Source organism: Sarcophilus harrisii, chromosome 1 (assembly GCF_902635505.1).
Source record: "Sarcophilus harrisii chromosome 1, mSarHar1.11, whole genome shotgun sequence".
Taxonomy (NCBI): Eukaryota; Metazoa; Chordata; class Mammalia; order Dasyuromorphia; family Dasyuridae; genus Sarcophilus; species Sarcophilus harrisii.
The window spans coordinates 189,944,908-189,958,901 of NC_045426.1; the positions used below are offsets into that span (position 1 = coordinate 189,944,908).

The 13,994-nt window shown below is 33.1% G+C and overlaps 1 protein-coding gene across 11 annotated transcripts in view; it reads right to left on the reverse strand.

Annotated features, from left to right (window-relative positions):
- The window catches only part of MCTP1 (multiple C2 and transmembrane domain containing 1), a 679,042-nt gene that overhangs the window by 216,515 nt on the left and 448,533 nt on the right, over positions 1-13,994 (reverse strand). For all 11 annotated transcript variants that reach the window (XM_031949501.1, XM_031949457.1, XM_031949335.1 and 8 more), the window contains one exon: positions 11,444-11,537. In XM_031949501.1, coding sequence (XP_031805361.1) covers positions 11,444-11,537 — 94 coding nt within the window. The remainder of the gene's footprint in view (positions 1-11,443; positions 11,538-13,994) is intronic.

The following is a 13,994-nucleotide window of genomic DNA, read 5'->3' on the forward strand; positions in this document are numbered from 1 at the left end:
CTTTAGAATTGGACCCAATATTCTATACAGGGCCTGTCTGATCATATTAATGCAACCTACGTCCTCTTGGCTGAAGCATAAAATAGCTTATTTTTAACTAACCTTGAAGTTTGCTAACCAATTCTCTCCTCTAGAGGTCATTTTGAGTAAGTTATTCCTTCATTTCATACTTAAGTTAAATCTAATCCATAATAGACTTTCTTTTTATCCCTATTACATGTAATGTTACTAATTTCTGCCCATTTTCCATGTAATCCTGGTGATGGATTGAGATTGATAGGTTTCTTTATCTTCCAGTGAAATATTATAAAATCAATATTCGTTATAGATAATCTAAGGAGGTTATTGAGAGGGATGGAAATCTTTATCAGACCAGAAGTTACTAGTTGTAATTAGCATGTGTTACATCCATAAGGTATATTCCTTAATTTCTCCTTAGGTAGATAATTTTATATACAAGGGCCCTCCTTTCTGGTAGTTTTGAATAAGGCAGTAAGAACTAAGTGTCATGACTGATAACATTCTATCTCTAAAGAACACTTTTTGAAGACAGGGTAGCTATACTTATACTTGAAACTGTGGGAAACTTTGTACTGTTGCTGCTAACTGTACCTGTTTTGTGGGCAAATAGATGATCTCAGTTTGTGCAAATCCTTGGTCTGGGCATTAAAGTCACTGAAAGACGCTGAGTGATATTTTTGCCTGCACAGTAAAAGAGTTAATCCTGATCCATTGGAGGTGGGCTTTGTCCAGGGTCATTCTAATGCTGACAAGTCACAGTTTTCTACATGTGATATGCTATAAAAGGTGGTGGTGGTGGGGAAAGTGACCGCTCTTTTGTTGCCTTGTCTCTGAAAACAGAGGGGATATTCAATAGCATGGAAAGCAATTCAGGCCCATGGGGGCCTTTTATTGGGCCTACCTTCCACAAAATTAAGCTCTTTGGTTTAATTTCCTCAGTTGCCACAGTTTGAAATGACTATACTTTAATCTCTTTTCATTATAATCAAGGTTGCCATCTGTCCTTTCTCCTATCTGGAATTTCTAATCACAACATATAACAATGTTTTGGTTGAAAGAATTCCATTGGGTACATCAGAACAAAAAGCAACGTATGTCAGAGACATCTTCCAGCCAGTGTATTATCACTAGAGATTGGGATTTAACCTTTGTCCTATTCACTGGCTGACCTAAACATATTTTAAACATCTGATTGGTAGAATTAAATTAACTAGCACTCTTCTCACAAGATCTGATTCTAGGGAATAACAATAACAAGGCTTTTTTCACTGTTTACCACATGGCACTAACAGTGAAATCTTAGAATAATATTTCCAAATTGTTTTCAATGAGACATAAGTTAAGGTTTCATAAGAAAGTTTTAATGATAATGCTATTTCCCTTGGAAAAATTAAATCTAAAATTATCAACAATACTCTAGTGAGGAAAGAATTTTTTCTTTATAAAAATAGACTTTTAAGTATTTCACCAAACTTATTTTTCCCCCTATATAAACTCCTGTAAGAATTTTCCATTAGTCCCTGTGGTACACTCAAAAGACTAGTGAATTTGTAATCAGAAAATATGGATTCTACATCAAACTTGACTACCTGTGTGACATTGGGTAAATACTTCTAGCTTGCTTGATTTTTCCCATCTATAAGATGAAAGAGTTGTTCTAGATGACCATGAAGATCTCTTCCAATTCTAAACTATGATTACTCATGTACTGCAGGTTTGTTCCTTATATTCATACTTCATGGCCCAGAATTTATGGATTCTATGAATACCATTTTAAGCTCATTTAAAAAATGAAATTACTTGGGGAAATGCTGCCTTGGAAAGACACAAAATTCCATTACAGAAATGGAACTTAAGTAGAAGAATCAGCTTGAACACCTGGCTTTAAAATGGAAGAAAGAATATGATAGAAAAAATTTCAGGTTTAGATAGTATTGGACACTGTTTTGAATATTCTATTCTAAGATCTAAGGTAAGTCTAAAATTTATGGTAAAAAGAAAGAAGAATATAGAATGAAGAAAAAATTGCTTAACTAGGAAGAAATATCAGCATTGAAAAAGAAACAAACAAACAGGAAAACACAGAATGTTCTAACACCAGGATAGAAAGAAGATGAGGATTAAGGATATCTAATAGCTCAGATGAGGTAGAGAAAAAGTACCTGAAAATTTCATTTTTAGTGACTATGTAATAAAATTTTCCAATGTGATATCAGAAAAAGATTTGTAGTTCATATTAATTAAAGCAAGTGGTAAATTATTTCTTAAGTTCAATCTTTTGATATATTTAAAAAATAAAAGACTACTGATGAATATAGTAGAATTTAAGTTGGATATTTATTTGATTGCACTGAGTGAAACATGTAAGTTCAAACAATCCCGTTTTGATAAATTAATTAGTAGAGAAATTTGTCTATCATGGAGTAAAAACTCTCCTTCTTGAAATGGGAAAAATAATTTTGCTAAGTATAATTTTTAAATTTTTTTTAGTATATTTGCATTTCTACTCTTGTTATCCCACTTCTAAGAAGTTATTTATTAGACTCTACTTTCACATCAATCAAAAGACATTTGCTAAGCACCTACTGTGTGCTAAGTACTAGGTTAAGCACATATCAGACTAAGCACTAGCAAATGATTCCAAATTTATAGTTGACTTAAGTAATTGTTAGCATCAGAAGAAAATGACCTAAGTCAAGTTGCCATTTAGCTTCAAACTATGAGCTTTTATCATTTAAAAATATTTTTGGAAGCATTTAGTAAAATTCCAGGGATACCTTACTCAATTCCATAGAAAAGAATTAACTATTTGCCAGACCATGAAAATAATTGTAACTCATAAAGCCAACACTTATTGCAGAGGATTGGAATATAAGGAATTTCTGCAAATATAGCAGTAAAATCTTTCAAATTTTATTTGAAAATCAACCTCTACTTTAATACTTAATGACTTTAGTGCAAAAATGAATATGGGAAGCCAGGAGGACTATATATGGAAAACATGGTACAGGAGTAAGAATGAGAGATGAAAAGTCTATAGTCTATACCAAAACCTCTTGCTTGTATAGCATGAGAACTACTTTCTCCAAGAGAGTTGAGAGCTTTAGGACATGGCATCGACAGCATAACGTCATTTATAAAAAAGAAGCTAATGTCATTTTATAAGAGAAAAAATCTTGGGTTACTGATTTGGGAATGATTTCTGAAGTATTTTTTTGAATATAGTCAGATCACCAAATTATTAGAATAAAGATAAAAATTAACACCAAAGAAGAAGAAAGAGGGGGGATTATGAAGACTTGTATAATTGAGGGAACATCTATTTGACTTAAATAAACTGTATGATACCAAAAAATGGGAATTGAATAAAAGGATAGTTGCCTTTACAAATTATTTTCATTTTCTAAAGAAGTTTGACCAGTGTATATTAGTCACCAAAAAGCCTAAAAACCACACACACACACACACACACACACACACACACACACACACATATTCAACTTACTTGCTAGACAGAAGTATGGCAACAAAGGACAACATCAATTTATAATTGTAAAATCTTACAGAGGTGAATGGTTGAAGATCATAAACAATACTCTCTCATAAAAGAATAAAAAACAATGGAGGTAAAAGTAATTTCTCAGAAAGCTTCATGAAAGAGCTAACTAAATAAAATCCTCCTGAGGGCATGTGAGCATAAAATTGAAAGAAAACAAAGAAATCCCAAATAGGAAAGATTATTCAAGATTTTTATAGAAAATCTACACCATGGAGGTAAATGGAGTATCCACATTTAGGTTATAAGATCATCCTCGATGTACTTCATCAGGAAGCAAAAATGATAATAAAGTAAACAAAGAACATTTGTATTAGATGATGTATTGCACAGAGGAGATTAATTTAGGTAGCAGCACAAAGAAAGCATCATAGAAGATTCTTTGAAAAACATAGCACATAACTCTGTTGGATTAACCTTGAGTGATTAATTTCAAGTGTGGCATAAAATTACAAGCTATAGTCACAAAAGCTGTTCCCCAGTATCATGAAGAGTGACGAGTACATGGTCCTTAAGGAAGAGGGGTTCCCTAAAATTGACTGGGTTTGCAGATGCTCCTGTTTGCAGATAATTTGGTATATAACAAATTATGTCTCAGAACATTATAGAGCTTTTTAAAGGTCCATATTTATTTGAAAGAATTCAGTCTAACTATCCACACTGGAAAAACAAAGTGGATAAAGACTGCCTATTCTATACAGTTAGATGACAACATATAATGTTGTACCATTAGGACAAATATTTTGTACAGACAAAATAAATGGAAAACAAACTAAGCTCAAAACGGAACAGATGGAGGACAGTGGACTGATTAATTTAGAGACTACCTTGTAATGTATTTAATCCCAATTTTTAAAAACATTTTCCCAAAAATGCTATATGATTACAAATCATGGAAGACCACAGTCTCCAAAAACTTAAAGGTAAGTGTTATCTAAATGCCAATGGAAAGGTACATGATGGGCATTCATGGACTGCAATAGAATGTCATTAAGGAATTGTGTAAATGATGTCATCAGAGAGAACATTAGAGATAAAGATTATAAGAAGGTAGACTAGTCCTGTGCAGAAAGTGAGTGATAACTAAAGGATAGCCTTTGTATTCAACTGGCATCCTTGTAGTGTAAGGCAGAGAGAGAGAGACTCCAAACACATTAGGTAGACTCCCTATGAAGGACTTATGAGCGACATGTAAAAGAATCACATAGAATGAAAGGGCATGAATAGCTTGAAATTTGCATCAGTGGAATTTGTACTAAACACATTAAGTGGGAAGTTCCACTGATGTATTAAAGAAGAAATGTCCTTTTTCCTCAAATAATTGAGCATACCATCATCCTTTTCCTAATGAGTAGATAAATCCAAATTACTATATTAACCTCTTTTGTTACTCTACAAGTCTGACTTCCATCGATCTTTTCTAAGCAATCTTTTCTGACCATGAGGATGCCTTATAAATCATATAAGACCTCAACAATTCCTTAGGAAGCACAAATCTAGACTCAAGTCTTTCCACTATTACTTCTAAATTACTCTGTATTTTCTCAAATATTTGTTATCATCTATTTGGTTCAGAAGAACAGATGTTCATGTCAGTAACAAAAAGTGGTTTTAGTGGATTTTTTTTAGTGTCAATAAGAAAAAGAGGCATTTTTTCTTTTGTAGTATAATGTAATGTCTATAGCTACCTGTTAAAATGAGGAAAACACTAGCTTATTTACTTTACTTATGATACTTTGAAAAATGCAACTGTTAAGTTCTTCAGAACCACATTTAGGTAGTATTATTCTGTAAATCTAAATAGATGAATAATATATCAAGAGAACAACAAATCTGATAGCTTGCTATCAAAATGGGGTAAAATTTCAACTACTATGCCTAGTTATTCAAAGTAGTGAGGGCAAGATTGATTCAGTACTGTTAGGTGTCTTTTTTTCAGAACATTAATGCATATTGTTTACTAGAACTAGGAATATTGTTTAAGGTGTTATAATTTAAAGATACTATTAACACAATAGCATTTCAAATGTGAAAAAAATAGTGTGTTCAATCCATTTCTTTTATTTTTTCCATGATTGGCTCCTTAGATAATCTAGAAATTTGTACCACTGAAGTTCTGCTACATTTGATATACTTTCTGTTCAGCTGCATAGTTAAAAGCAAGATTTATTTTTCTCATTGTTTTTTTCACATCAGTGAAATAAATGAAAACTACAAATCTATGACCATAAAGGATAAGACTATTTTTAGTAGATATTATCAATGAAACTCAATGTAGTTGCAATTTTGTGTCACACACTTTTAGATTTGAAATGGCTGCAATTATACACCAGGAGCAATCTCAAATCATTTTTTTCATCAAATGATGTGAACTGAACTTTGTAGGGCACTCTAAGAAACATTTACATATGCCAGACTTAGACTGGAGTAACTCACTGCACAGGACACAAAAGTTAATGGATTTTTTTTTGAGATTGTATCTTGTCTATGTGCAGTATATGTACTTGGTATTTCTCAAATCATATATAATACTCTCAAAGAGTAGCACTCGCCCTTTTCTCTACAGCTGCATTTTCGATTCATTTTCTGAAGAATCCTGTACATCACAGGATTGTACAGGATGAAGATACCAAGAATAATAAATCCAAATTGTGTAAATCTCTATACAAAATATACCTTTATGACAATTTCAAGCTGGAAATCACAGAAAGCCAATAAAATGTAGACAGCCCACTGATAATGAGGTCAGAAATACAAATAAATTTACTTTTAATGAAGACCGGAGGCACAGTAATCAAAGTGTTAAAAATTCATTTCATGCATATCTCATTTGCTTCTTAGCTGATATTTATCACGTAATTCTGTGAGAAAGTAGAGGCCTAAGATGCTCCAGATAAATGGCTCAATTAATTGTACAGAGGTAGACCTCTTTGAGCTGAACCAGAGCTGTGAGCTCTTTATTAAAAGCACTATTCTGTAGCCCATAACCTTGTTCCTTGACTCCTCTCTACTTTCCAATTTAAACAAGTCCCCATGCGGCCTGCTCTAAAGGGCTTTGTCTCCCTGTCATTGTTAAGAGAGCCGAGGCATCCTGGAAGTGTGAAATCAGACCTCATGAGCTGAACGGTTCCCCAGGGAACGCTGGACTGCGCAGAAGGTCAAAGTCATGGGCTGGACCATCTAAAAGTGTCTGATCGCCGGTCTGTGACACAGCAAGTGGGGGGGTGGGGGGAGGAGGACAGAGGAGGACTGAAATTGAACACATCTTAATTAAAGCTCACAGACAGCAAAACAAAATGTTTTCTAGGCAGCCTGTCAAATGGGGCTTAAATTTAGCTCTACTAATGAATCTGAGCTGCTAACTGTTATTTCTTAAGATAATAAGACTCACACAGAAGCTGATAAAAAACTGTAGCATGTCTTTTTTGGCTGTTTTGTTACTTAAATATTTTCTAACAATGAAGACAGTTTTCCTAAAGAAAGGCTTGGGAAAAATCTATGCTAATAAAGGGGTAGTAAACATCCCTCTTATTAACTAGTAGGTTTTCAGACTTTAAGGGCTGGCAGATTACAAGTCTTTATACATAGTCTTGTTTTAGAAAAATGTACTTTATTTAATAAGACCATTCCAATGACAGTATTCATTGTAAAAGGGTCTCTCTCTCTCTCTCTCTCTCTCTCTCTCTTTCTCTCTCTCATTTTGTGAAAGAAATAGCGCATTAGTTTGAGAGATCAATTCACCTTCAGAGAAGGAGTTTTATATTAGTATATCTTTTAGTGTCTGAAAGATAGGCCATCATTTAAAAGGGTTCAGTCTATTCTCCCATATCTCAGTTTCTGAAATTTTGTGGCTGGCTTCCCTAGGGAAAAGATGACCTCTTCTATGGGAGACTCAAACAAACCCAGGGGAAAATGATGGGGAGGAGCTGAAGAAAAGAATCCTTTCTCTTTCTTCACTTACCTCTTGAAAGAATCAATAACCCAGGACTAAATATTCTGCAAAGAAAGTTCATCTCAATACTGATGAGTATAAATCTGTATGTTGAAAGATAATTTCCAATCCTCCCATAGAAAAAGGAACCATTAGAAGCTATGATGATAAGTTTTAAGGAGACTTATTTTCCATCTACTCAAGAAATTCCCCCCCATAGGCTCTTTACCTCTTTTGAACATAAGCCTTCATAACTATTTCATGTTAAAGAGCATTTGACCTAAGGGTGTGGTGACTAGTTCCTTGTAATTCCCAAGTTATACTGAGGTCATCTGGTCTAAAGGTTTTGGTTTGATGCACAGATAAAACATTAACCTTTTCACTGGAAAAGTTAAAAGGTAAATGAGTTGGTAGTGAGTAACATTTCTCTGTACCGCTGATATTTTCCTAAAGAAAAAATTTCATGGCCAACTTTAAAAATCGGAATACTACTTTCTCAGGCTGTTCACAATTTGACAGAAATTTCAATCTATTCTTGTGCCTTATTCAATGCATGTGCATGTGTGGGAGTTGTAAATTGAGGCCTTAACCACCACAGTTAATCTCTCTCTCTCTCTCTTTTTCAAATCAGTATTAACCTTAATGATTTGAAGTGCACTGTCCAACACTGGGCTATTGAGACAGAAGAAAAAACTACCCTCAACTATCAACAGTTTATTAGGGGCTTAACTGAAGTGACCTACTGTAGTAGTATTCAACCGAACAAGGCTATAGGCTTTTTGTGCAAAGGAAAAGAATTGAGGGTTTCATTAAAAAGTAATTTGTGCTTTATACTCACTCATTCAAAGGGAGTCTCAATTGCTCTTTATTCACACAGAGTTAATACAGTATCACAATGTTTCTCAATGAATGTGTAGTAACAAAAGAAAAATTTTACATTTTGAAAAGGAAAAATTCTTTGTAACTACAGTGAGATTGATGGCTACTTAAAAGATTACAAAATCTTTTCCTCTTGTACTCATCCCTAATGATGTACTTTTTTCAAGGATTTGGTTTAAACTAAGGAATTTAGTCTTACAATGTTATATATGTTATATATTTAAATAACATCAAAATATGAACATGGAGTAAAGTTGGATAAGAGTGAATTTCATTAGTTAAAAACATCTTGATTTCTAGAAAAAATTAGCTAATGCCAAAAATGTTATCCCAATACAACATCATTTGTAATCAATCAAATGCAAAAAAACAAAAACAAAAAAAAAAAAAACAAAACCCCTTCATTCAGGGGAAATATTGCTAGCATTTAGACATACTATAAAATTCTATTCATGTACCACCCCACCCCTGATACATTGTTAGAACATTAAACATAAATTTACTAAATACCTTACTAATAAAGTACTAATCTAATTAGTCCCTGTTTCACACCACTTTTTTTTTTAAAACACATAACAAATATGGCATGTTACCTTGAAAAAATGATAAGTTGTAATATTTTGGTTCAATATGGATCTCAAAATCCACTGTGACACGTACAGTTGTTTTAAAAGCATGCTTTTGTACAAATCACAGATAAATATTCAGAAAGATCATTTTTTCTCTAGCTACAGCATTTAGGACCAAGAAAAGCAAGAATACTTGAACGGTTTGTAGTACACCTGGCCATCTCTGAGTTAAATATATGTCCCCCAAATTTTGCAATCAGCACAAATGTCATGATGACCACAAAAGGTCCAGGAGCGTATAAGGTCAAAGACTAAATTACCCCTTTGCCCCTGGAAAGCTCAATCTTCTCTCTTTTCAATTCAGACTACATTAGATTATAAGGTCAAAACTGAGTGAGGAACCATCAGATTTATTTCTCTAAAAACATAAAAAAGGGGAGAAAAATCTGTGTAATAAAAATAAAACTGTGTCTAGTTGGATCTTGAGAAAGATTCTATTGTTATTCATGTTAATTTACATAGTACCATTACGAAAGGAATATCTATATTCTTCTACCTGTGAAAGAACATGTTCCTTAACTTCCATAGTGGCGCATAGGCCAACCAGGTTAACAGAGTTTGCATATTCATGAAGTTTTAACAGCCATGACAGCTTCTCTCTGAGAGAAGACAATCTCATGTTATTGTACTCAACCTTACTATGGGCAGGTATCTGAGTCGTCAAACAAGTATTAATTTTTCAAAATAATTGTGCAAAAAATTTTTGCCTTGAACTAAACCAGAAAATAAAATTCCAACAAAAGATTAATAAATTTAGAAAATGGTCTTTATATGAATCATTTAATATAATATAAATAGATCACATAAATAATAATAATATTCTCTGATATTTATATAGTGCCGATTATATTTCTGGCATTGTGCTAAGAGCTGTATAATCATTATCTCATTTGATCCTCACAATAATCCTAGGACATAGGTGTTATTATTATTCCCATTTTACAGCTGAGGAAACTGAAGCAAATGCTCATAGTTACATTGCTAGGGTCTGAAGCTATATTTGGATTCAGGTCATCCTGACTCATGTCTGGATAGCTGCCCTAATAAGATCTTAAAGGAAACACATATTCCAAATTATGAAATGTTTTTAGACTGAGGCTAATAGCAGCTACTGGTGCTGCTGCTGTTGCTACTACTGCTGCTGCTGCTACTACTACTACTACTACTACTACTATTACTACTAACTTTCTTTAGAACTACTTTCTAAGACAAATTGCAAACTTCTAATTATTTTCACTTTACCCCCTTCCTTTCATACCAGTTAAATAGGCAATTGATAAGATACAAAAATAAATTCTGAGATAGCATTTGACTACCACCTGATATATTCTCATTTATTAAACATTAACAAGTTGTTTTTTAATCAGTTCTGGTTTTTCAGGATCCATTTAACATTAGAGTAATGAATGATATATACTAACCATGAAATCTTTGTAGGCCCTCTAATGGTTGGAAAGATGTAGTTCTTTTGAAAGCCATTCTTTTTAAGGATAGTTTTGCTCGCATGTAAATGGCAAGTATATTTCCATAAATACTAAATGAGAACTTTCTTTTGGCAACACAAGATCTAACATAAAGATACATCGAGCTAGTCCTGTTTAGTGAACATTCTGAGAGTATTTTTTCTAGTTAATGGCAAAAACATCCCCAAATTCCCTAGAAAATAAAATAAGAATTGTTTTTTAGGGAAAAGATACACAACCATAAATCCAACTTTATAAATGTTAATTTTGAAAAATGCAGAAATAACAACTGTCAGATCTTTTCTCAAATCTAACAGACAAGTGCACACACAGAAAGAATGATTTTAGTTTGCAGTTCAGGAAACCCCACTGATCTTTGGTTCCCTTTAGACCTCTGCCTTGCTGAATGGATCTACAGTAATACCAGATACCCACTACAAGTCCACACAATTTCTTGAGAAAATCCCGTAGAGGTGGGGGATTCTCTTTCTGCATTGCTTAAACTGAGGTTTCCCAAATTGGCACACATAGTAAGGGGATGGGTCAAGGTATTTGGAGTACCTTTCAACACATGTATGATGGAATAACACTTGCTATACTGTTAAGAAATTATATGAAATAAAAGGATATTTGGGAAATCACTTCCACTACCCCACTTCTATATTTGTAGTGTTTTCCTAACTATATTGGGGTGTGGTATAATGGAAGAATATCTTGCTCATTTCAAATACCCAGTCACAATATAAAGAGCTATATGCCTCTATGTGTGTGTATGTGTGTGCGTATGCATGTATATATTTATGTGTGTAGCATTTTTTTCCTTTGTAACTATTAACATTGAATTCTAGGCTTTGTTCCTTTTAAACATTTTATTTAGAAGCTACAGCCAACATAAATGCAAATTTTAAACCTACTTAAAGGCAAGAATCTTTTGTGTGCTTAAAGAAGTGACATAATTTCTTGCCTGTGACATCAGCTGCCATCAGCCCTTCTGCTCTGATGACTTTCACTTGAAGAAATCCTACATCCTTTACATTGTGAAACATCCGCATTGGACTCTGAAAGACAACATTGTTATTGTTATTATCAGTGTCACTATCATCACCATCATTATTATCATCAGATAAAAAGATTCAGAAGATACTGCTAAGAGCTGGAAAACTTTCATGGACTCTGAAAATAACTGAAATGACTGGGAAGGGCATTTCGATTATTTCAACACATACCAATCTTCTACCAAAATAAAAAGGGGAAAATACAGGCAGTGAAGATTTATAAAATAAGAATAAAATTCTAACAATTTATTTAGAATTAATATAATAAACAAACAGCTATCTAGAAAGCTAGAATAGTAATGTATGCCTTATTTAAGTATTCTTTTATTCCATGTCACCTACCAATATAGTCCCTGAGAGCCTTGTTTTTTTTTTTTTTGTTGTTTTGTTTTGTTTTTTAAGGAGCTTCAGTTTTGAGGGAAATAATACTTGCTATTGGGCCTTAGCTGATAATTCCTATAGATCATTGAGCTTTGTGTATTAAAGAAAAACAAAATACCAATTTATTGACTTTAAAAAATAAGATGTGTTATACAACAATAAATTTAGAGCTTTTTTTTCCCCATAAGAAAACTGGCAAAATGATCTTGCTAAAAGCTAAAAGTTAGTCCAAGTGAAACCTGTAGGAATCTTATGTAAAGTACAATTTATGCAATTTATTAACATAAACTTAAATTTGCACTTGCATAATAAATTGAAAAGCTCAATGATAGGAACCCTCTAATCTAATTGATTTTAAATTTGTAATTCAAACATGGAAAAAGCAAGAAATGGACATTCACAGAAAAGTTTTACTCACAAATTGATTCAATCTATCATTTGTTACAAATAACAAAAAAAGAATTCTGGAATTTAAAAAATTAGCTACAACCCTTGATTATTAGAAGAATGATTATTCAAGGATTTAGGAATTTTATTGATGGGCATAAATGTTAAGGCAATAAATTAACATGGAAACTTCAAATATGCATTTATTTACAATTTTAATTATATGATAGCTTTCCTCTGAAAAATTTAGTGATTTCCACTCAACAAATCAAGCATGCATCTTTATCAAATCTTCAAATTGTTTTATGCTCCATGAAAGTAATATTTTCATGATAAAATTATATATTAAAATGTTGCTAATGAAAAAAGCATTGCTACCTTTTTATTAATATTGTGAAAAGTGACAGATAAAGCACACTCTGATATTAACTTTATAAGTCCCATCTGACTAATCATTGTAAACAGTGAAACTATGACCTTGGTAGAGTGAGATGAGGAAATATAGTCACATGTAATCGCATAACCTTACTTTAAAAAAAGTGTTTATCACAAGGATTAACTTTTAATCCCTTTTAAAAGCATTAGTTTATTATCAGAAATCTGTTTAATCTACACATGACAGAGCTCAATGATAATACATTTTACCCTCTGTTTACATGCTTGCAAGCCGAAAGTTGGGGGTGGTAATTACAGATACTGTACTATACTTGTGCACAGTGTTATAATACAAATCTTAAAGAGAGAGGCTAGAGAGAATATATTTACCAAAAGGTTATAGGAGTTATTTAAATCCAGTTTCATTGTAGCTAAAACAAATAGGCTAGTCTTGAAGTCTTAGAATTATTTTCAGTGTGGATAGCTCATTCCACAGACAGATTGCATTTTGATGCTTCAGTCTTGATACTTTTCTACCTGTATTGCTAGGGTAATTATTGTTTGATATTTTCATTTCCTCAAATCAGCTGATTTTGAGTAATTTATTGCAAATTTCAACAGCTTAGTCCCAGGACATATGATATTACAGAAGGAGCTCTAAAGAGCAAATAACTTTAATATGTGAGCTTGAACATATAACTTTAAGTAATGATTTATCAGAAGATATTCCTGTCTTGTTATTTATGATTATTGTTGAAGGCCTCAAAACCTGGATGGCTTCTGAAGCCTGAAATTTCCATAGCAGAGGAATCTATGATTTGCTGTGAATCCTTTCAGCCCTCAATAGATGGGAAAAGATTGAAATGCTCTGGAGATGAGGCCTCTTTATTTTTTTAATGAAAGGCTGTATAATATATTTTCTGTATGGCTGCAGCAGCTGTCAGGAAGAGCATCTCAGTTCAGCTCTATTATGGGAGAAGCAATACCCCATCCTATGGCATCGAGATCCACTGAGGGGCCAGGACTGATTGACAGCTTGTCACCGTGACGTCTTATTCCATCTCTGTTATGGAGAAAATTAATGTCACACCACCCGCCTTATGACTCGCTGTCATCTTCGAACCGCTCACCTTTTATCAATGCTCTAAATAACATTTCAAGCCCATCGTCTCACGGTGGACAATCCGGTCAAGGGACATTAAATCGGATGACTGTGAAATGTCATAATAAAAATGGAATGCTAACAACTTCTTCTCTAAACTAGCTTCTCTGGTTTTTAAATGGTGACAAGGGGGAGCAAGGGTTCAGCACACCCGT